Raw genomic sequence first — 21,107 nt, 5'->3', positions numbered from 1 at the left:
CTGGCTGGCTGGGGCAGTGGGGGCTGTGGGGCAGTGGAAGGAGGAGCTGGCTGGCTGGGGCAGTGGGGGCTGTGGGGCAGTGGAAGGAGGAGCTGGCTGGGGCAGTGGGGGCTGTGGGGCAGTGGAAGGAGGAGCTGGCTGGGGCAGTGGGGGCTGTGGGGCAGTGGAAGGAGGAGCTGGCTGGGGCAGTGGGGACTGTGGGGCAGTGGAAGGAGGAGCTGGCTGGCTGGGGCAGTGGGGGTTGTGGGGCAGTGGAGGGAGGAGCTGGCTGGGGCAGTGGGGACTGTGGGGCAGTGGAAGGAGGAGCTGGCTGGGGCAGTGGGGGCAGTGGGGACTGTGGGGCAGTGGAAGGAGGAGCTGGCTGGGGCAGTGGGGGCTGTGGGGCAGTGGAAGGAGGAGCTGGCTGGCTGGGGCAGTGGGGCTGTGGGGCAGTGGAAGGAGGAGCTGGCTGGGGCAGTGGGGGCCGTGGGGCAGTGGAAGGAGGAGCTGGCTGGGGCAGTGGGGGCCGTGGGGCAGTGGAAGGAGGAGCTGGCTGGGGCAGTGGGGGCTGTGGGGCAGTGGAAGGAGGAGCTGGCTGGGGCAGTGGGGGCTGTGGGGCAGTGGAAGGAGGAGCTGGCTGGGGCAGTGGGGGCTGTGGGGCAGTGGAAGGAGGAGCTGGCTGGGGCAGTGGGGGCCGTGGGGCAGTGGAAGGAGGAGCTGGCTGGGGCAGTGGGGGCCATGGGGCAGTGGAAGGAGGAGCTGGCTGGGGCAGTGGGGGCCGTGGGGCAGTGGAGGGAGGAGCTGGCTGGGGCAGTTGGGGCTGTGGGGCAGTGGAAGGAGGAGCTGGCTGGCTGGGGCAGTGGGGGCTGTGGGGCAGTGGAAGGAGGAGCTGGCTGGGGCAGTGGGGGCCGTGGGGCAGTGGAAGGAGGAGCTGGCTGGGGCAGTGGGGGCTGTGGGGCAGTGGAAGGAGGAGCTGGCTGGCTGGGGCAGTGGGGGCTGTGGGGCAGTGGAAGGAGGAGCTGGCTGGGGCAGTGGGGGCCGTGGGGCAGTGGAAGGAGGAGCTGGCTGGGGCAGTGGGGGCCGTGGGGCAGTGGAAGGAGGAGCTGGCTGGCTGGGGCAGTGGGGGCCGTGGGGCAGTGGAGGGAGGAGCTGGCTGGGGCAGTTGGGGCTGTGGGGCAGTGGAAGGAGGAGCTGGCTGGCTGGGGCAGTGGGGGCCGTGGGGCAGTGGAAGGAGGAGCTGGCTCGCTGGGGCAGTGGGGGCCGTGGGGCAGTGGAAGGAGGAGCTGGCTGGCTGGGGCAGTGGGGGCTGTGGGGCAGTGGAAGGAGGAGCTGGCTGGGGCAGTGGGGGCCGTGGGGCAGTGGAAGGAGGAGCTGGCTGGCTGGGGCAGTGGGGGCTGTGGGGCAGTGGAAGGAGGAGCTGGCTGGGGCAGTGGGGGCCGTGGGGCAGTGGAAGGAGGAGCTGGCTGGCTGGGGCAGTGGGGGCTGTGGGGCAGTGGAAGGAGGAGCTGGCTGGGGCAGTGGGGGCCGTGGGGCAGTGGAGGGAGGAGCTGGCTGGGGCAGTTGGGGCTGTGGGGCAGTGGAAGGAGGAGCTGGCTGGCTGGGGCAGTGGGGGCCGTGGGGCAGTGGAAGGAGGAGCTGGCTGGGGCAGTGGGGGCCGTGGGGCAGTGGAAGGAGGAGCTGGCTGGCTGGGGCAGTGGGGGCTGTGGGGCAGTGGAAGGAGGAGCTGGCTGGCTGGGGCAGTGGGGGCCGTGGGGCAGTGGAAGGAGGAGCTGGCTGGCTGGGGCAGTTGGGGCTGTGGGGCAGTGGAAGGAGGAGCTGGCTGGCTGGGGCAGTGGGGGCTGTGGGGCAGTGGAAGGAGGAGCTGGCTGGCTGGGGCAGTGGGGGCCGTGGGGCAGTGGAAGGAGGAGCTGGCTGGCTGGGGCAGTGGGGGCTGTGGGGCAGTGGAAGGAGGAGCTGGCTGGCTGGGGCAGTGGGGGCTGTGGGGCAGTGGAAGGAGGAGCTGGCTGGGGCAGTGGGGGCCGTGGGGCAGTGGAAGGAGGAGCTGGCTGGCTGGGGCAGTGGGGGCTGTGGGGCAGTGGAAGGAGGAGCTGGCTGGCTGGGGCAGTGGGGGCCGTGGGGCAGTGGAAGGAGGAGCTGGCTGGCTGGGGCAGTTGGGGCTGTGGGGCAGTGGAAGGAGGAGCTGGCTGGCTGGGGCAGTGGGGGCCGTGGGGCAGTGGAAGGAGGAGCTGGCTGGGGCAGTGGGGGCTGTGGGGCAGTGGAAGGAGGAGCTGGCTGGGGCAGTGGGGGCCGTGGGGCAGTGGAAGGAGGAGCTGGCTGGGGCAGTGGGGGCCGTGGGGCAGTGGAAGGAGGAGCTGGCTGGGGCAGTGGGGGCCGTGGGGCAGTGGAAGGAGGAGCTGGCTGGGGCAGTGGGGGCTGTGGGGCAGTGGAAGGAGGAGCTGGCTGGGGCAGTGGGGGCTGTGGGGCAGTGGAAGGAGGAGCTGGCTGGGGCAGTGGCGGCCGTGGGGCAGTGGAGGGAGGAGCTGGCTGGGGCAGTTGGGGCTGTGGGGCAGTGGAAGGAGGAGCTGGCTGGCTGGGGCAGTGGGGGCTGTGGGGCAGTGGAAGGAGGAGCTGGCTGGCTGGGGCAGTGGGGGCTGTGGGGCAGTGGAAGGAGGAGCTGGCTGGGGCAGTGGGGGCCGTGGGGCAGTGGAAGGAGGAGCTGGCTGGCTGGGGCAGTGGGGGCTGTGGGGCAGTGGAAGGAGGAGCTGGCTGGGGCAGTGGGGGCCGTGGGGCAGTGGAAGGAGGAGCTGGCTGGGGCAGTGGGGGCCGTGGGGCAGTGGAGGGAGGAGCTGGCTGGGGCAGTTGGGGCTGTGGGGTAGTGGAAGGAGGAGCTGGCTGGCTGGGGCAGTGGGGGCTGTGGGGCAGTGGAGGGAGGAGCTGGCTGGGGCAGTGGGGGCTGTGGGGCAGTGGAAGGAGGAGCTGGCTGGGGCAGTGGGGGCTGTGGGGCAGTGGAAGGAGGAGCTGGCTGGCTGGGGCAGTGGGGGCCACAGGGCATCAGGCTGCTCAGAGGAGAGTAAATGGCAGGAGGTGTGACAACGATGACATGAGTTTAGAAGAAGGTGTAGGGACAAGGAGACAGATGCAGGTGTGCCCTCCACCATGGGTAGTGTGAGCATGGTGGCAGAGGCTGACGTGGGAGGTCTCGCTTGCTGAGTGGCACTGCCTTTACGCCCCTGTGTCATGTAGATTTCTTTAGCATAACTGGAGTTTAATGTCTGGGTTCCTGTCCTGCCTTGCTTATAGATACATGGTACCCTCTGCTCCCCTTATCAGGTACTGGCCTTGATGACGTTTCCTTCCTTCCTTTTTTTTCCCCCTTTTTATTTTTTGTCTGCAAATACTGACTGCCAGTGAGACGGTTCCTTCCTTAAACACAAATGGGCATCTGTCTGCGCCGGCACCAAGGCCTCAGGATCACTGTGTGGGTGCCTGGGGAGGTGGTAACCAGTGCAGGGAGCAGGGAGTGGTCCCTGCCTCTGAGCCTACCCTCGGTGGCACTCTGCTTCTGTTCGGGTGGGTAACGTTCTGGGGGACGCTGGTGGGTAGGAAGGACACAGCGCATGCCTTGTGAACCTGGCAAGTAGCAGACAGCCCTCTCTGGAGGAGCTGGGTTGTGCTGAGTAAAGGGGTGATGGGGTGGTAGGGTTTGGGGTCAGGGAGTGAAGGTGGATTCTAGGTGCTTTTTTGGAGGCTTCTTTCTAGCCCTTCACTTCAGGCAACTGAGAAATGTGCCAGGGTGGGCTTTTGTCAGTTTCCGACATGTGGTTCCTTTCATGCTGTCACTCTCTTTTCTGAATTGGTGCTGATCAAGCTCGTTGTTGATCGACACGGGGTTTGGGGTTGAGCCCATCGTTCACACCTCTTAACTGGCTCTCCCCACAAGCTTAGAAACTCTCTGGGATGACATGGAGCCTGCTGCTTTTCTGGTCCTGTGATGTGGCTTTTGCCGACGCGTCTTGCTCTTAGATGGTCTTGGACGTGGGCCTGCACACGGCTGGGGACAGACCACGCTGCGGCAGTGTGTGCACACTGTGTGAGGTCCATCTCCACCGAGCCAGCCTGGGGTGCCGTGAGTATGGAGAGAGAAGGCCAGGTTGATTTTTGTAAATTAGGAGTTAGGTATTTTATTCATGATTACAGCGGCCTCCGGGTAAAACCGCATCAACTCTCTTACATATACTTTTTAGTACAAAAGTAATATTTGTTCTTTTTAGAAATTGTAGAAAACATGCCAGAAGTAATTAAGTTCAGACACTTAGAGAAGTCAAGAATGTTTCAGCCAAATAGGTTCCTGGCACTCTTCCCTTCTTCCCTCCCTAGTCAGGCATGGATCACGCACCTGCTCCAGGCTGTGGGTGTGCTGGTCTCGAGGGCTCGTGGCCCCTGCTCATGCCTGGAACTGTGCATGGCATTGAGATGGCGCTCCCCACTGTGGAATGTGTGGACAGACGGCAGCCTCTTTCCTGTGTTAGCAGAAATGCCCCTGGTATTTAGCAGGAGATGTGAAATTCCACACGCAGAAGGCCCTGCCCCACAAATGCTCCTTTTCCAAAGGGTCCTTCCTTCTTTCTTTCTAAAGTTCCAAAAAGTTTTAGAGAGAGCAGGGAGTATTTTTCTTCCCTGGTGTATTTGGGCTTCAGCCAGACTCACCAGGATGTCTGGGGGTGCCTGGGCAGAGGAAACGTGCAGGGGCTTAGGGAAGCATGGTTGGTGTTCGTGGGAGTCTTGGGGTGGCACCTTGGTGGGCTGCCCTGGGACCATGAGGTCAGGTGTGCCGGCAGCTCTGGGCTCAGGGGCCGTGTGCACAGAGCGCCTGTCCATCTGGTGCTTTGAGGGCACTTGCTGAGCTGGTTGGGGAATTGCATGTCTGCTTCTGCTGTGTTCCTTCCCATGCCTGCAGCACCCCAATTTTTGGCCAGACAGGGCTGGTGCACTTGAGGAGGTGATGCACCTGATGATCTCAACAACTGGTGTTGGTCAGAGGCTGTGCCCTGGGTGAGGGAGAGAGTCAGATGTGAATCGGGTTGGCTCAGCGCTCTCCTTGCTGCAGGTGGGGGCTGTGGCACTGAAATGGCGAGGCACCCTTCCTGTTTGCAGATTGTAAGTCTTGGAGTGGGATTAGTGATTCGTCCATATTTCCACAGGTGGCCAGGGTGCGAAGTGTGTGGGGAGAACAGCTGGCCTGCGGCGCTGCGTGCTCTGGACGGCGTGTGCAGCCTGTGATGCTCTCCCCAGCCACCACCTGGCTGCCTGAGGCCTGTGCACCTGCAGGCTGTGTTCTCAGGTGTCTGGCAGCAGATTCTCATGCCTTTGTGTAAGACTTGTCTTCTTCCTCTGAAAGTTTTGAGGGACTTTTTCCATCTCCCTGCTCAGGGCTTGGTGGGTCCTTTGCATTAGAAGACTCTTGTCTGCCTTTAGCTCTGGGAAGCGGTGGCTGCTCTCAGGAGCATGCTGTCATCTGTCGTGTCCCGGGTCACCTGTCATCTCCCAGGCCCTTTGTCGCAGGCTGAGAGGTTTTCCTGAAAGGGATTGTTTTTCTTATGTTGCAGCCTAAGCCTGTGCAGAGTCCCACATGCAGTCGGCACTTGTGACACTGCTGAAGGGCAGGAGTCCTCTGAGGGGAACTGAGGGGAGAGGAGCTGGGGCCTGGGAATGTCAGATGTCCTCTGAGGGGAAGTGAGTGGGAGAGGTGTTGGGGCCTGGGAATGGCAGGTGTCCTCTGAGGGGAACTGAGCGGGAGAGGAGCTGGGGCCTGGGAACGGCAGGTGTCCTCTGAGGGGAACCGAGGGGAGAGGAGCTGGGGCGGTTAAGGCAAGGACTGTCTCCAGTCTATGCTGCACCCAGGAAGGGAAGCCTGGAGAGGTATTGACTGGTGATCCAGCAAAATGGCTGGGAAGTGGCCTTGGTGATTCCAGAATCTGCCAGCTCACCCTCTTTGGCACCATGTCCCGCTGTGTTCAGGGCGGGCAGGTCCAGGCTGGTCTGGGTCCAGGAAAGGTCTGGGAAGAATGGCCAGTGACTTGGAGGACTCCTCAGGTGAATGGTGGGAGTGGCCAGATGCAGGATGGCCAGTTCAGATCTGCATGGGGTGTGTCCTGCAGGGCAGGCATCAGATTGTCTGATGTGTGTCCCCAGTGTGGTGGGAGAGGAAGTGCCGGGTGGGTGTTCGGCAGCCATGGGCACTGCAAGGTAGTGGCGGGGGAGGCTGCTGCAACGTGAGGTGGGCGGGCATTTGTAGGGCAGGTCCCAGCTGGAGAAGGTGGTGTGGTGTCTTGCTGTGTCAGACCCTTCCTTTATGAATCCAGTAAGTAAGCCAAGAATAGCCCTGGTTCAAGTCTACCTTTACTGTTAATTGGCTATGTGCTGGTAGACAAGTTACTTAGCTTCTCTGTGCCTCCACTCCCTCATCAGCACAGCGAGAATTGTAACAGAGCCTCCCTCAGAGTGATGGTGTTGAGGATATCAGGGGCAGCATGGCAAGGCCTGGCAGTGGCAGCCGCTATTACAGCCCGTCAGCCTGGAGGCCGCGATTGCCATTGTCTTGCTATTCTTGTCCCTCGCTCTCCTCTCCTCCTCTGTGCCCCAGACTCTCCGCCTTCGTAGGGTGGCTTCTCTCTCGCTTTGCGTTGTGTTCACGGTCAGCGCTGATGGGTGCTGGTTTGGTCTTTCCGGCCCTGCCTCACTCAGGGCTAGGACCCCTCTCTGCACCTGAAGGTCTGGGGTGCTGCCCAGCATGAGCGGAGGAGTTGATCCCAATAGGACTGCGTTTATAGGAGGCTTTAACTTTGGAAAGGAGTAGAGAAGTGCCATGGCCGCGGTACTTATTTCTAGATCACCAGCAGTCTTGTTTTGTCATTCTCTTTATACCATGAGCTTTTCATGATGAGTAAGTGAAGGGCTGACAGTACAAGTTGAGCATCCCTGATCCAGATGCTTGGGAATCGGAAAGCTTTTGAGGCAAATGTGACGCCACAGGCATAACTGAGCTAGTGACACCTTTGCTTTCTTTTCCTTTTTTTTTTTTTGAGACGGAGTTTCGCTCTTGTTACCTAGGCTGGAGTGCAATGGCGCAATCTTGGCTCACCGAAGCCTCCACTTCCTGGGTTCAAGCAATTCTCCTGCCTCAGCTTCCCCAGTAGCTGGGATTACAGGTGTGCACCACCATGCCCAGCTAATTCTTGTATTTTTAGTAGAGATGGGGTTTCACCATGTTGACCAGGTTGGTCTTCATCTCTTGACCTCATGATCCACCCACCTTGGCCTCCCAAAGTGCTGGGATTACAGGCATGAGCCACCGTGCCCAGCTGACACCTTTGCTTTCTAATGGGTCGATGTACACAAACCTTGTTTCATGCACAAAATTACCCTCAGGCTGTGCGTATAAGGTGTATATGAAACATGAATGAATTTCACGTTCAGACCTGGATATCTCATCCTAGCGTATCTTAATATGTACATACAGATGTTCCAAAATCAGAGAACTCCACAGCACTTCTGGTCCCAGAAATATCTTCTCAGGGACACTTAGCCTGTGTGGTGTGGTGGGTGACTCCTGATGGGGGGTCAGTCACCACACCACACAGGCTAAGTGTCCCTGAGCACTGCGCGGGGGCAAGTGGGGCCTTCGTGTCACAGTCCATCTGTGCCTCAGGGCTGGGATGAACCACTTCTGGCCAGGCTGTGTTCCCTTTTCCACACAACAAAAAGGCTGGGTAAGATGGTCTCCAGTCAGGGTGTGCGTGGGGTAGGTGGAGCTTCTGGGCCTTGCCCCACACTTACTAAGTCAGAGTCTCTGGGAGGTGCAGCCGACCTGGAAACTGGCATTCTCACTAGTGGTCCAAGTTCAGTTGGAATCTGGTGCCCTGTGGTCTCCGGAATTGCACTGTCTGTTCTGCTGGCTTTATTATTAATTGGTACAGTTTAAGGAAAACTTAAGCTGTAAGCTGAACTTACGTGATTATTTTGGGAGGCCAAGGCAGGAGGATTGCTTGAGGCCAGAAGTTTGAGACTGGTCTGGGCAGCATAGTGAGTCCACGTCTACAGAAAAGTTAAAAAATTAGCCAAGGTTCACTGGGTGTCTTCCCCTCGGCCCCTTCACCCACGTGGTGAACACTGTGGATCTGTGAGGGTGTGAGGGTTGCGTTCCTGTGCTCTGGGCTCATTCCCCACTACTGAGAAGCAGCTGTGAAGTAGGAGTTGGCGAGGAAGATCAGCATATAGGCCTAGACCTAGAGGTCGGTCTCTGCAGCCTCCTGAGCTGCCTGGGCCTGTGCTCGAGCCAGTGATGAACAGCCTCAGCAAGAGGCACCGCTGCCGGAAAGACAGGGCCCCGCCCCCGGCCAGGAGAGAGAGAAGGACCCGGTGCCGCTGAGAGGCTCACGCTTGACTGGGAAGCGGATCTCGGGAGCCACCTCCAAGACTGGGATGAATGCAGAGGAGGTCCTGGTGTCCGGGAAGATTCTGCCAGAATCAGAGCAATTTAATTTGCCAGAAGGAAGTGAAGGGCCACAGGTTTCAACAAAGACAAGCTGAAACGCTCAGACTGGTTTCATACTAGATACGTGACTGAAAATATCTCAGTACAGTTTTACAGTTTTCTCCAAAAACAAAAAATTAGCTGAGTATGGGGGTGTGCTTGGCATGGCTTAAGCCCAGGGGTTTGAGGCTGCAGCAGGCAATGACTGCACCACTGCACTCCGGCCTGGGCAGTGCAGTGAGACGTGTCTCTAAAAATAAAAATGATGAAATGAATGTGATCATAGATGAGATGTTACATGAATTACAAACCATTTCTTTTTAATAAGCAGAGGCACATAGTGGTAAGAGTCTAGTAGAAAAATTGAGTGGGCTGCATGGAAGACTGTTACCCACCATTATGTCAGACAGTGTGAGGCGGATGGTGCGAATGAACTGGGAGGGCACGTCTTTCATTGAGGCGGCATCTATGCTTGTTTGGAAGAGAACCAAGAGGTGTCCTGTTCCAGAGGAAGCCATTCTTTCATGACCTGCTGTCCTGGGGTCATTCACAGTGAGAGCTGGCACTTGCCGTAACCAGTAGCAGCAGCAGCTTTGCTGTGTGACATCTGCCGCAAGCCAGGCGCTTTTCTGAGCGTGCTTTAACGGGGCCGTTTCACACACCTTCTGCTCCCCTCTCCCCTCGCCCGCGATAAAGGGATTCCCCCTTGTATTTGTCTCCTGGGATTGCTCAAAGAAATTACTACAAACTGGGGGTTTAAGAGAACATGCATTCACCCGCCTATGTTTTCAGAGGCCTCCTGTCCCTAGTCAGTGTGACCCGGCTGATGGCAGATGTGTCAGAGCTGGTTCCTTTGGTGGCTTTGTGTCTGTTTCCTTGATCTTTGCAGCTTCTGGAGGCAGCCGCCTGCCTGCCTGCCTGGCCTCAAGGCCTGTCCTTGAATCCCTTCTGTGTCTGCACCCTTCCTCACATGGCCGTCCCCTCTGGCTCTGACACAGCCTCACACGAGTGCACCATACTCTCACCTCTGCAGTCCCTCTGGCCATGGAAGGAGCCATCCAAAGTCTTGGGAATTAGGACATGAGTGTATCAGGGGCCATCAGCTAGCCTGTCAACACCTGTTAAGAAGATCCACTAAGAAGGTCCCCAAACATGTTTCTTGGCCCACTTTTATTTTTATTTATTTATTTTTTAGTGATGAACATTAATAGTTAAATGTCCAGTCCTAACATTTAAATTGCTAACACAGTGCTACTCAGATATTGAGTCATGTAGTAATTGACATACATTTTTTACTCTTCTGTATCAAAACATAATTTTATGAAGTACGCACGTTGTATGTCTGTGTTTTGTCACCGAAGCCACTTCTGGAGTCTCCTAGTGATGGCCTCTCCATTTCCTCTAGTTCTGCAGCTTTTGTGTGTGTATATTACTTTGAATCTGTTTATGATCCCATTGCCGGAGCTTTATCCCAACACACAAAAATCTCTTGGAATACCTTGACAACGATTATTTCTTTAAAAAACATACCTTTTATTCTATTTTACATCTTCACAACATAATCACTTACTGTATTGCTTTTTAAAATGATCTTTAAAGAGTCTTGTAGACGAGATCCGCACAGCAGGCCCGAGGCTGCATCCTGAGGGAGGCCTCCTGCAACGCTGGCCCCTGGCTGGTGCCGGGACGGTGCCCACCACCCTCACTGAGGAGGGGCTCCCTGTGCTCAGCTGCTTGTGTGGACAACACGGTTTATGCTAAGAACCTGCCTTCCCTTCCCTCTATGAGTCCAGAGCCTGGGCAGCAGAGGGTGCCCATGTGCCCAACACCCAGTAAAAACCCTAGCAGCGAGTCTCTAGTGGGCTTCCCTGGTGATGACACCACATACGCTTTGTCACAGCTCACTGCAACCTCTGCCTCCTAGACTCAAGTGATTCTCTTTGCCTCAGCCTCCTGAGTAGCTGGGATTACAAGCATGCAACACCGTGCCCAGCTAATTTTTTTTTTTTAGTAGAGACCGGGGTTTTGCCATGTTGCCCAGGCTGGTCTTGAACTCTTGACATCAGGTGATCCACTCGCCTCAGCCTCCCAAAGTGCTGGGCTTACAGGCATGAGCCACTGCACCTGGCTGACAACCAATACTTTTAAAGTCATACCCCCTGAAAGAATTGAGTTAATATGACATTTCTTTGTTGTTTTTGGTAGTATCTGAGAAATAGAAAAGTTCCTTTTTGAAGTTTCCTATGTCGCTGTTAGACATGCCGTGCTTACAGGCACATAGTATACTCTATGTGCTTGTACTTTAACCAAAATATCTGTGCTGGACGTGCTCACAGGCATGTCCCAGCTCTCCATTGCTTTTACTTGTTTAGAAAAGTTTTGAGTTATCAGCCAATCAAGTTATAGTTTAGATTGTGAGGTCTGGCTCCAGCCATCGGAGATCAGACACAGCAGTAAGAGCAACCCCAGATGCGGAAGGGATAAATTTGTGTGTTTTCCTTTGTTCTTTGTATTCTCGTGGCACGACAGCTACTGGGAGTACCCTTCCTGCAGTCCAGGAAGTGAACATTGCATTGATGAAAGATCCTTTGTCTCAGTGTGAATTTTTCTCTGCGGCACCGAGCATCTATTTCCAACATGGTGGTTTTTATCTAGCCTGTTGGGTGGCCTCTGCGGTATTGACTGAGGTTGTTTCAGACTAATGTGTTTTCTCCCACACAGTATATTCAAAACAAATTAATGTGGGAGGGTCATGGAATATTAGGTGCCCCCTCTCCTGATGGAAAACTTGATATGAGGGGATTTCTGATAACTGAGGGGTGAGACTCGGTATTCTGCAGGTGCCTTTGAACCTGAAACCTGTGGCATGCCTTGCTCTCACACTGTGACTCTGCCATCCTGTGAAATGTGTGTTTGGGTGTGCTCGTTCTGCATGGAATCTGAGAGTCTGCCTTTCAGACAGACTGCCAGTCCATGGACCACACTTTGAGTAACGAGGGGCCCTTCTATCAAAACGGGGTGTGGAAGCAGCACCGAGAAGCAGCCCTGCACCCTCATGCCCACGGTGGGTCGGCCTGGCAGGAACTGGTGCAGTAACAAGGTGGCAGTTGAGGGAGACATTGTCTACACTGAAAGGAAGTTTCTTAGCCTGCCTTTAAGATTTATTGCATATCGACACTTAGAGGCCCTTTCTGTGGCGATTTTATTATGAATTATCTTTTTGTGTTTAGGTAATACCAGTGAGCAGTGGAGAAATATGGAATCTTTAATAATGAGCTCTTCATTTTTCTTTCTTAGGGTACTGTTTCAAGAAGACATGGTAGCATCAAGCATTCCCTGAAATATGGCTCTGCGGGAACAATGAGACGTGTTCCTGGTCTTGGAAGCTCATCAGAATGTATAGAGCAGGGGAGGCGGCCAAGCGCCCATTGCCTGGGCCGGCGCCCCTGAGGGTGCGGAGCGTGGAGGTCGCCCGGGGGAGGGCGGGCTATGGATTCACGCTTTCGGGACAGGCGCCCTGTGTGCTCAGCTGCGTCATGAGAGGGAGCCCTGCGGATTTCGTGGGCCTCCGCGCTGGAGACCAGATATTTGCAGTCAATGAAATTAACGTGAAAAAGGCGTCTCATGAAGATGTAGTGAAACTGATTGGGAAGTGCTCTGGCGTCCTGCACATGGTGATTGCCGAAGGCATCGGCCACTTGGAGTCCTGTTCCAGTGACGAAGAAGGGGGACTGTATGACGGAAAAGGCTGGCTGAAGCCCAAGCTGGATTCAAAGGCACTGGGTATAAACAGAGCAGAGCGAGTTGTGGAGGACATGCAGTCTGGGGGGATTTTCAATATGATTTTCGAGAACCCAGGCCTCTGTGCGAGCAGTTCAGAGCCCTTGAGGTTGAAACAGAGATCCCTTTCGGAGTCGGCCGCAGTGCGATTTGATGTTGGGCATGAAAGTGTAAATAACCCAAACCCCAGCATGCTTTCTAAGGAGGAAGTATCCAAAGTTATTCATGACGACTTGGTTTTCAGTGTTGGACTTGAAGGTCATGACGACTTTGCGTTGGATGCGAGTATTTTAAACGTGGCCATGATCGTGGGCTACTTAGGTTCCATTGAGCTTCCCGCCACGAGCTCCAGCCTGGAGTCCGACAGCCTGCAGGCCATCCGTGGCTGCATGCGGCGCCTGCGGGCAGAGCAGAAGATCCACTCGCTGGTGACCATGAAGATCATGCATGACTGTGTGCAGCTGGGCACCGACAAGGCTGGGGTGGTGGCTGAGTACCCGGCCGAGAAGCTGGCCTTCAGTGCCGTGTGCCCAGACGACAGGCGGTTTTTCGGGTTGGTAACCATGCAGACAAATGATGATGGGAGCCTGGCCCAGGAGGAAGAGGGCGCCCTGCGGACTTCCTGCCATGTGTTCATGGTGGACCCAGACTTGTTTCATCACAAGATCCACCACGGCATTGCTCGGCGCTTCGGGTTTGAGTGCACAGCCGACCCCGACACCAATGGCTGTCTGGAGTTCCCTGCGTCCTCCCTCCCTGTCCTGCAGTTCATCTCCGTCCTGTACCGAGACATGGGCGAGCTGATTGAGGGCATGCGGGCCCGCGCCTTTCTGGACGGGGACGCTGATGCCCAGCAGAACAACAGCACCAGCAGCAACAGTGACAGCGGCATTGGGAACTTCAACCAGGAGGAGAAGAGCAACCGGGTCCTTGTGGTGGACCTGGGTGGGAGCTCGAGCAGGCATGGCCCCGGAGGCAGTGCGTGGGACGGTGTGGGTGGGAGAGGTGCCCAACCCTGGGGTATTCCCTGGACTGGGCCCTTCTGTCCGGACCCTGAGGGGAGCCCCCCATTTGAGGCTGCTCATCAGACTGATAGGTTTCGGGACCTGAGCAAGCACCTCGGGCCGGCCTCTCCTGTGGAGTTGCCCCCAACTTCTTCAAGGAGCTCGGTCCCCCCTTCCAAAAGGGGCACTGTGGGTGCCAGCTCTGCTTTCAACCAGCGCTGGCTCCCGGTCCACGTGCTCCGGGAGTGGCAGTGTGGACATGCCAGCGACCAGGAGTCTTACACGGATTCTACTGATGGCTGGTCCAGCGTCAACTGTGGCACACTGCCCCCTCCCATGAGCAAGATCCCGGCGGACCGCTACAGGGTGGAGGGCAGTGCCCCGAAGAGGGAGTGGTCCAGGAAGGCCTTTGGAATGCAAAACATTTTTGGTCCGCATCGAAATGTTCGAAAGACTAAGGAAGATAAAAAGGTAAGCCTGCCAGGAGCCACTTAGCACGGAGCCCTGGCCTCTAACTTAGCAGCCACAGGGAGGTGACTCCCGGTCACCAGATGCAGGTCCTGGCTTCTTCTGGCTGGCCCTGTGGCCTCTGGCCATCACAGGGTGTCTGCATTGCCTCTGGGCTGTGGACTGTGTCTTGCTGGGACCCCTGGCCCCCAGCCCTGTTTGAGTCTCTGGTGCTGGTTCTGGTTCTGATGGATGGTCCTGGGCGGGACATCTGGGCAGGATAGGTGGTGGCGAGAGGGAAGTTGTCATCTTAGAGTTCAGAGTAAGGCCCTTCCTCCCCTTCCTGTTCCTCCCTTGCTCTGTCCCTGAAGCCCCTTGAAGCCCATTTTAGGTCTGACCCCAGAATCTTCATCCCCGTGTCCCAAATCCCTTTCGAGGCTAGAATATTCTTGAAGCACTGAAAGCTGGTTCCTCATGCTGCTTCCTCCATAAGGGATATCTTGATGTGGAAAATGCCAGCTGGACTTCGCAGTGGGCCTGGGATGCCACATGCCGCCTGCTCACCGAGGGGTACCTCGTGGTGTATAGTGCTGCCCCAAAGAACTGGACCCATCAGTATCCCTTTGGGGCCCCTGCCTTCCTTTGAGAGCTAAGTTTCTAGCAGGAAAGAGAGAAAATGAGGAAAACAGGGAACCCTCTGGGAAGGACTTCGTCCAGCAGGAGGCGGTGGTGCTGTGCGGGGCTGTGTGGGGCTGTGCCTGTGTGGTTGGGTGCAGGGAACCCTCTGGAAGGATGTCGTCCAGCAGGAGGCGGTGGTGCTGTGCGGGGCTGTGTGGGGCTGTGCCTGTGTGGTTGGGTGCAGGGAACCCTCTGGAAGGACGTCGTCCAGCAGGAGGTGTTGCTGCTGTGCGGGGCTGTGTGGGGCTGTGCCTGTGTGGTTGGGTGCAGGGAACCCTCTGGAAGGATGTCGTCCAGCAGGAGGCGATGCTGCTGTGTGGGGCTGTGCCTGTGTGGTTGGGTGCAGGGAACCCTCTGGAAGGATGTCGTCCAGCAGGAGGCGGTGCTGCTGTGTGGGGCTGTGCCTGTGTGGTTGGGTGCAGGGAACCCTCTGGAAGGATGTCGTCCAGCAGGAGGCGGTGCTGCTGTGCGGGGCTGTGTGGGGCTGTGCCTGTGTGGTTGGGTGCAGGGAACCCTCTGGAAGGACGTCGTCCAGCAGGAGGCGGTGCTGCTGTGCGGGGCTGTGTGGGGCTGTGCCTGTGTGGTTGGGTGCAGGGAACCCTCTGGAAGGATGTCGTCCAGCAGGAGGCGGTGCTGCTGTGTGGGGCTGTGCCTGTGTGGTTGGGTGCAGGGAACCCTCTGGAAGGATGTCGTCCAGCAGGAGGCGGTGCTGCTGTGCGGGGCTGTGTGGGGCTGTGCCTGTGTGGTTGGGTGCAGGGAACCCTCTGGAAGGACGTCGTCCAGCAGGAGGCGGTGCTGCTGTGCGGGGCTGTGTGGGGCTGTGCCTGTGTGGTTGGGTGCAGGGAACCCTCTGGAAGGACGTCGTCCAGCAGGAGGCGGTGCTGCTGTGCGGGGCTGTGTGGGGCTGTGCCTGTGTGGTTGGGTGCAGGGAACCCTCTGGAAGGACGTCGTCCAGCAGGAGGCGGTGCTGCTGTGCGGGGCTGTGTGGGGCTGTGCCTGTGTGGTTGGGTGCAGGGAACCCTCTGGAAGGACGTCGTCCAGCAGGAGGCGGTGCTGCTGTGCGGGCCGTGCTGCAGGTGTTTTGTTTGGAGCTAGGGCCATTGTGACAGGTGAGGGTTCAGCATTTAGCTTCCTGTGTTCGCACCATTTACGATGTCAAGACACGCTTTTTGTGTTTATTCACATCCTGAGACTATCCTAAGAAGACCTTCCGAGGCTGCTGGCTGGGTGGGGAGGGCCAGGGTGTCGGAGAAGCTGTGTTTGATGAACATTTCTACTTTTTCCCCCTCCTGGGACTAGTGTTTTCCATAATGAAATATGGTGCCTGAGAGCATTGAAGGACGAGGAAGGAGACAGATGCTGCGGCCCGCACCTTAACTCAGCGCTTGGGAGGCTGAGGCAGGAGGCTCGCTTGAGTTCAGCAGTTCAAGGCTGCTGTGAGCTATGTTGTAAGCCACTGAACTCTAGCCTGGGTGACAGAGCGAGACTCTGACTCTGAAAAAAATTAAAAAATGGATGAAGGACAGATTTCTGGTTTTTGTCTCCTCAAAATGATCACTGACAACATTTTGATGTATCTAAGCATAGAATTTTGTTAAAACACTTGTAATCATATGGATTTTCAACCTCCTCTCTTTTGCAGGGGTCGCAGACAGGGTCTGGCTCCATTGTCTAGGCAGGAGTGCAGTGGCTTAGTCATAGCTCACTGTAGACCCCGCCTTGTGGGCCCAAGTGATCCTCCCACCTCAGCCTCCTGAGTAGCGGGGACTACAGGCACGCACTACCATAGCGGCTAATTTTTATATTTTTTGTAGAGATGAGATTTTGCCATGTTGGCCGGGCTGGTCTTGAACTGACCCTCTTGCCTCAGCCTCCCAGAGCGCTGGGATTTCAGGCGTGAGCCACCGTGCCCAGCCTCAGCCTCCTTCTTAGAGGAGTCGTTCTGCAGCTGTGTGTGCTGCTGCCCATCTTTCCCTGTCTCTTCATCTGACCCCTGAGCTGGCTTCTCAGGGAGGTGCCCTCCTGCCCGCCCTGGACCTCGCCTCACTTCCGCATGGAGCCCATCGGTGTTGGGGCAGGACCACTGCCAGGGAGCTGGCCTCAGTGTGGGCTGTTTGTATTGGGCAGGGATGGGGAGGTGAAGGGCCCTGGAAAGTGGTGAAAATGTTCTTTGAAATCAGGAGATTCTTCATCTCTTTGAATACATATTTAAAACTATGTTTTCTCCACTGCTGTGTTGTAGTGAAGGTTCACTGGTGTTTACATGGTTCTTTGTGGAGTACAGGGCACCTTCACCTGCTTTCTCCTTGAAGTTCCAAGTGACCTGGACAGTGGGGAGCATGATGCTGCTTTAGATGATTGATGGTGCTTATGGTCCTCAGGGGACCTGAGAGACAGATAATGCTGTTGTCCCCACCCCACCAGTGAATGGTGAATGGACTGTTCCTTGGGGTAGGTGACGGGGGGCTGGATAGGTGGGGTCATGATGCCAGCCTTGGGCTTCTTTGCAGTGAAGAGGAGGGTCCTGGCTGTTCCCACCCACACTGGAGCAGAGCAGAAGGGAACCAGCACGTCATCAGGGTTGAAATAACGGCACAGGTCACTGCTTTGCAGAGTGCATCCTTACCTTGATAGGAACCCTGAGGCCACCAGGCCAGGAGATTGAGGTTAGGCTATCAGGTGACTTGCCCACAGTCACAGGGCACGTGAGATAGCTCTGGCACTCCGCGTCGCTTCCCACAGACATACTCCTGTATGTGACTTGGAGTGGCTTTCATCATGTGACATGACACACTGTTCGTCTAAAAATAAATAGGTAGTGACGTGTTGTGTTTATGGGTTTCTGCCTGTAATCTCTTGAAGTTTATCTGTTGCTGTTTACTTTGCCAAGTGGGCCTCCCTGCGTAGTTAGGTCAGTCTAATCCCATGGCCTCCCCCGTTAGAGCAGCAGAAGCTTCAGGGGTCACGAGGTGGCCACGTCCCTCCTGGCAGTTCTGCAGGGCTTTGAAGGCGGCCGTGACCACCCACAGCGATCAGGGTCCCACCTCTGCTGGAAGGAGGGGCCAGCAGGGATGCAGGAAGTGCCTGGAAGTTAGAAGAAGAAGCAGAGTGGGCACAGGGAGGGAAGAGCAGAGGAGGCTCCAGAGGGTGTAGCCGTGTCAGGTGGAGAGCTTCACGTGACTCTGAATTCTTAGTGTGATGGGACTTCCGGGCTTAATTCGCACAGACTCAGGTGGAATCAGTCAGGATCTGGCCAGAAGACAGGAAAGAGAGCAGTCATTTGAACATGAAAAATTCAGTGTACAGAATTGTTAACAACGGAAAAGGTGGCTAGCTGCTCCAAGACAGGAAAGACAAGGCCAAGGTCATCGATGCGGTAAGGGGCTGAGTCTGGAAAAGTGGACGTGGGCGAGACTTAGATGCTCAGAGTAGGGGCCTTATCTCACAGGACCGTGAGTCCATCGCAGCTGTGAGAGAGTGAAACAACTCCTGGGTGAGGATTGGTGGCTGACCCATGGTGGCTGTCCCCAATCCCCAGGAAAAATGATGTGGGACCCTCGCACACCAGTCCACCCCACACCCCGTGCCCATCGCTGAACACCGAGCCCCTGGGCAAGAGAGCTACGTGGTCTTCAGGGCCCAGTGCCAGAATCAGAAGGTGGGCATGGCAGAGTGGTTTTGGCGCTGAGAGGAAATGCCTTGGTGCTTGGCACAGTGCCTCGTTTGGCTACACAGCATCGGTAGACTCCCTTCTTTGACAGCCCCCAAAGGCATTTCCCTCAGCTTCTCCTTCTGAGCTCACCTTGGCTTGCCTGCACCCCAGGGCGGGGTTTCCTGCGGCTGTGGAGCAGCTCTGGCTTGGACAGCCCCGTCAGCTCCTCTCTCCAGTGGGCTTCAGGCGTGTGTGTCCAGCATGCTCTGAGGCCCAGACCCGGGGAGGGCGCCTGCTGACGGTGTCCTTGGCTTAGGCACTCGCTCTTAGCCCTGGAAGAATCTTCAGTGTTCTCTCCAGTTATTACTGGTTCCCTCTTAAATTACTGGCACCAGCCTTTCTTAATCTGTATGCAAAAAAGAAAGCTGACTATTAGAAGAAATACAGTACTGCATCTAGTCACAAGTTGGTATCTAAGGCCAACAGTTCTGTGTCCAAACTGCCCCTAGATTCTCCACTGCTGTCCTTTCCCAATGCTTTTGTCACTGCCGCCTCCATCCAGATCCCACTGTTCGCAAGCTCAGCCCAGGCTTCTGCCCTCAGTGGCCACTTGCTCCTGGGGAGCCTGGAGAATGAGTGAGCCAGACCCTCTCTTGCTTAGCATTTCGACCTCTTCCTGGTGAGATGGAAAGCTTTGACCCCCTGCACACCGACACAGGTGATGATCTTGAGTCGACTTGCCCTTGTCAACTCCCTCCTCTGGGGAGGAGCAAGGAATGGGAGCTGAATATTCGTAGACTTGCCGAGGGTCTGAGATTCTTGAAGTGGATGAAATGATGCGTGTCAGTGGATGGCTTCCTCTTAGTGTAATTTGCTGAATGTCTGTAAACAGCACAAGCTGATAAACATTCAGGCCTGTGATGAACAAAGGGGGTTGACGCAAAGAGAACTCAGGCTCTCGAAATGCTGCTGTCATCAAAAATCATTGCCTTGTGTTTCATTTAAGGCAAGCGTGTTTAATTGTGTCTTTGCAAGCTCATTCAAAGTTGTATTAATTAATTAAAATATCTGGTTGAGTACAGCACCCAAATTCTTAAAATTTCCATATAATGGCTTTTGGAAATTTTAAAAATGAAAACATGTTATTTATGATATGTAAAGGATTGCTGTAATTTTGAAATGAATGAATACATATTTTTAAATTCCTCGGTTTAATTCTGGTATGAGAAACATCAGTAGCTGACCCACAAAGATGAAGGTGCCCTGAGGTCCTCAGTAATTTTTATGCACTCCCGGGAGTCCTTAGACCACAGCACTTGAGGACCACTGCCCACAGAAGGGAGGACTCACAGGAGTGAGTTTCTTCTAAAGTGTTTCTTACTCAGAGTAGGACCATGAATGGGAGAATGGAGAAATACCTTATGGGTGTATTGGAATACCGGAGGGCTACATCTGAGTGAGACAGTGGTACCACATCACCTGAACTCCATCTGAAAACAGCGCTCATAAAATAGGCAAAGTACAGAAGCCTCAACCCCATGAGCAGCACGGGCTGCTGTCCAGGACGGCGAGTGCCCCTCGCTGGGAAGACAGGCCACGGGCAAGTGGGCAGGTAAGCAAGCGCCAGGCCACGGGGGCCTCCCCCGGGAGAGGTGCCGCAGCGCCTTGCTCGTGTTGGTACAGTTTTATTTCTCATGGTGCAGCGTGTTGGGGGGGATGCTCATATCTCATTATCTACCATTTATTCATAATAATATACCCAGAGGTAAAATAACGACACAGAAGCCTTAGACGCTGCCGCTGCCTCTGTCCCACTCCACACGGGGAGCTGCACACAGTCTGTTTCCTTTTCATGGACTTACTGTCCGCACAACCTCTCGGATATTCTTTTTCTTTTCCTTCCTTTTATTGCAGATGCATATGGCATACTGCTGTGAGTTACGTTTTCTAAAACAGTTTCTCATGTACATAGTTGTATATCAATTAAAAAGACTGTCTTAGTGATGATAGTGGCCAGGTGGTTTACGTCATATGCCTGTGCCATGTTTTTATTGAATCAGTTTTCAGTTATGGCAACCTCACATTGTTTCTAGATTTCATTATAAACTGGATTGCAGTAAAACTCCTTAGGGTTCTATTTTTGTATGTATGTGAGTTTTCTTTTGTGTAGGTTCCTAGGTGTGGATTTGCTGTTTTTAAAAGTGCATGTGCATTTTAAATTTTGCCAAATTGCCCGGCAAAGAGGTTTTCCAGTTTAAATTTTAGTCAGTAGTGTGTGTGTGTGAATGTCCCCCCTGCCTTTTTTTTTGAGATGAAGTCTCGCTCTGTCGCCAGGCTGGAGTGCAGTGGCGTGATCTCGGCTCACTACAACCTCCGCCTCCCGGGTTCAAGCAATTCTCCGGCCTCAGCCTCCCAAGTAGCTGGGACTACAGGTGTGCACCACCATGCCCAGCTAATTTTTGTATTTTTAGTAGAAATGGAAATTTCACAATGTTGGCCAGGATTGTCTCAATCTCTTGACCTTGTGATCTGCCCACCTTGGCCTCCCAAAGTGCTGGGATTACAGACATGAGCCACTGCGCCTGCCCCACCTCCTCCTTTTTTTTTTTTGAAGGAGAATTTGTATTATTTTGATGTACAGAAAACTCAACAGTGTTCATTTCACCCAGTTTAGAGGCAGGTTCCATGGCTTTTGCCTTTTCGAGCCTGGCAACGCAAGGCACGGACTTAGGTCCCAGGGGTGTGGCCTCCCCGGTGATGGCGGATCTTGTTGTAGGTTTTGTCGTGGGTCCTGGTAGCTTCTGGCAGCTTAGAGCTCCCTTGTCTTCTGAGTTAACCTGCATGAAGGTGACAAGGTGACAGCGGTGCAGACTTGGTCCTGTGGGATTGATGCCCCAGTCAGGCTTTCCCCTCGACAGTGTGGTAGGGAACCCTGTCTCAGGACACAGGGCAGGCAGGAAGACAGCCAGCTCAGTGGGGGCCCCATTATGTGTGATCACCACCGGCCCAGCCTTCTTGTTCTCCACCAAGGTCATGATGGCATCAGCCTCTGCTG

At 55.5% G+C, this 21,107-nt stretch overlaps 1 protein-coding gene across 8 annotated transcripts in view; it reads left to right on the top strand.

The window, feature by feature from the left end:
* The window catches only part of RGS12 (regulator of G protein signaling 12), a 170,127-nt gene that overhangs the window by 16,683 nt on the left and 132,337 nt on the right, over nt 1-21,107 (top strand). For all 8 annotated transcript variants that reach the window (XM_035294238.3, XM_078367649.1, XM_078367646.1 and 5 more), the window contains exon 2: nt 11,789-13,746. In XM_035294238.3, the coding sequence (XP_035150129.3) occupies nt 11,887-13,746 (1,860 nt within the window). In that variant the 5' untranslated portion in view covers nt 11,789-11,886. The remainder of the gene's footprint in view (nt 1-11,788; nt 13,747-21,107) is intronic.

The sequence above is a fragment of the Callithrix jacchus genome, chromosome 3 (genome assembly GCF_049354715.1).
Source record: "Callithrix jacchus isolate 240 chromosome 3, calJac240_pri, whole genome shotgun sequence".
Classification (NCBI taxonomy): domain Eukaryota; kingdom Metazoa; phylum Chordata; class Mammalia; order Primates; family Cebidae; genus Callithrix; species Callithrix jacchus.
Note: the sequence above shows the minus strand (reverse complement) of the source record. Positions and strands in the feature narration are given on the sequence as shown.